The sequence below is a fragment of the Atta colombica genome, unplaced genomic scaffold (genome assembly GCF_001594045.1).
Source record: "Atta colombica isolate Treedump-2 unplaced genomic scaffold, Acol1.0 scaffold238, whole genome shotgun sequence".
NCBI lineage: Eukaryota > Metazoa > Arthropoda > Insecta > Hymenoptera > Formicidae > Atta > Atta colombica.
This window is the reverse complement of record NW_017259336.1, coordinates 2,118,464-2,119,489: the sequence shown is the minus strand read 5'-3', so window position 1 is coordinate 2,119,489 and position 1,026 is coordinate 2,118,464. Positions and strand designations below refer to the sequence as shown.

Below are 1,026 nucleotides of genomic sequence, written 5' to 3'. Positions count from 1 at the left end.
TATATATATATATATATATATACATGTATAAACAACCTTAGCCTTATAATAAAATTTAATAGTGAACTTTCAAAAATAAACTCAATTTTCAAAAATAAATATATAATAACCAATCAAGTTCCAGATGAAATTGCTGTTACGATAAAATTTACGAGGAACAAGTTTATATTACGTATAAAATGTATTTCAGAGTTTAATTTGTAAAGCTCGTCTATTTTTTAATGTTAGCTATTTCAATATTTCCGTACTTTTAAAAATCAAACTGAAAAAGTAGTTAATAATTTGTCAACAGAATGCTCGATATAATCCCGAGAGAATCAGAGGATATTACATAACAAATGTATTACGCACCAATTATATTACGTAACAAATTAATTATATTACATAGAAAATTAATAATCATTGAATACGTTTGTACTCTATCCACTCACGTGGTGTCGGCGTGGTGGTTGTGGTGGTGCTCGGAGTGGTGCTTATAGTGGTGGTTGTGATTTCCCAAGTTTCCGTGGGTTCGGTGGTCGGCCACTTCGTCACTTCCGGTATTTGATTATCTTCCACTTGTTCGACTGCGGTGGTCGCCGTTGTGCTCGCCGGTGATCTCGTCGTTGATGCGATTGCTGCCGTCGTTGTCTTCGCTGTTGTCATTCGCGAATGATGGTGCTTTCTACGCGCGTGGTAATCCTTCTGCGATTCCACTGTAATCAGAAGAATAACTCTCTCAAAACGATGTGAGAACGAAATCGAATAAGGATGCGTTCCGATTCATGCTCTTGGAATCATTTTATTCTTGTTGTTCATCAAACAAGGACAAATGAGCAATGTAAACGTGAGTTAGACTACAACTTAGAATTACATTGAAAGGTAATAAACAAATAACCGATTTTTTTACTCAAAAAGAAAATATATCTAATAGCAACTATAAGGTGACGAGTTATATATGTAAAATTAATGTACATGTTTTATAGTTGCAATAATTATAAAATAGATTATTTAATAATGCACGTTAATATTATATATATATATATA

At 32.7% G+C, this 1,026-nt stretch overlaps 1 protein-coding gene across 1 annotated transcript in view; it reads right to left on the bottom strand.

The window, feature by feature from the left end:
- The window catches only part of LOC108688661, a 343,834-nt gene that overhangs the window by 28,767 nt on the left and 314,041 nt on the right, over nucleotides 1–1,026 (bottom strand). The window contains exon 12 of the mRNA XM_018194993.1: nucleotides 432–695. Coding sequence (XP_018050482.1) covers nucleotides 432–695 — 264 coding nt within the window. The remainder of the gene's footprint in view (nucleotides 1–431; nucleotides 696–1,026) is intronic.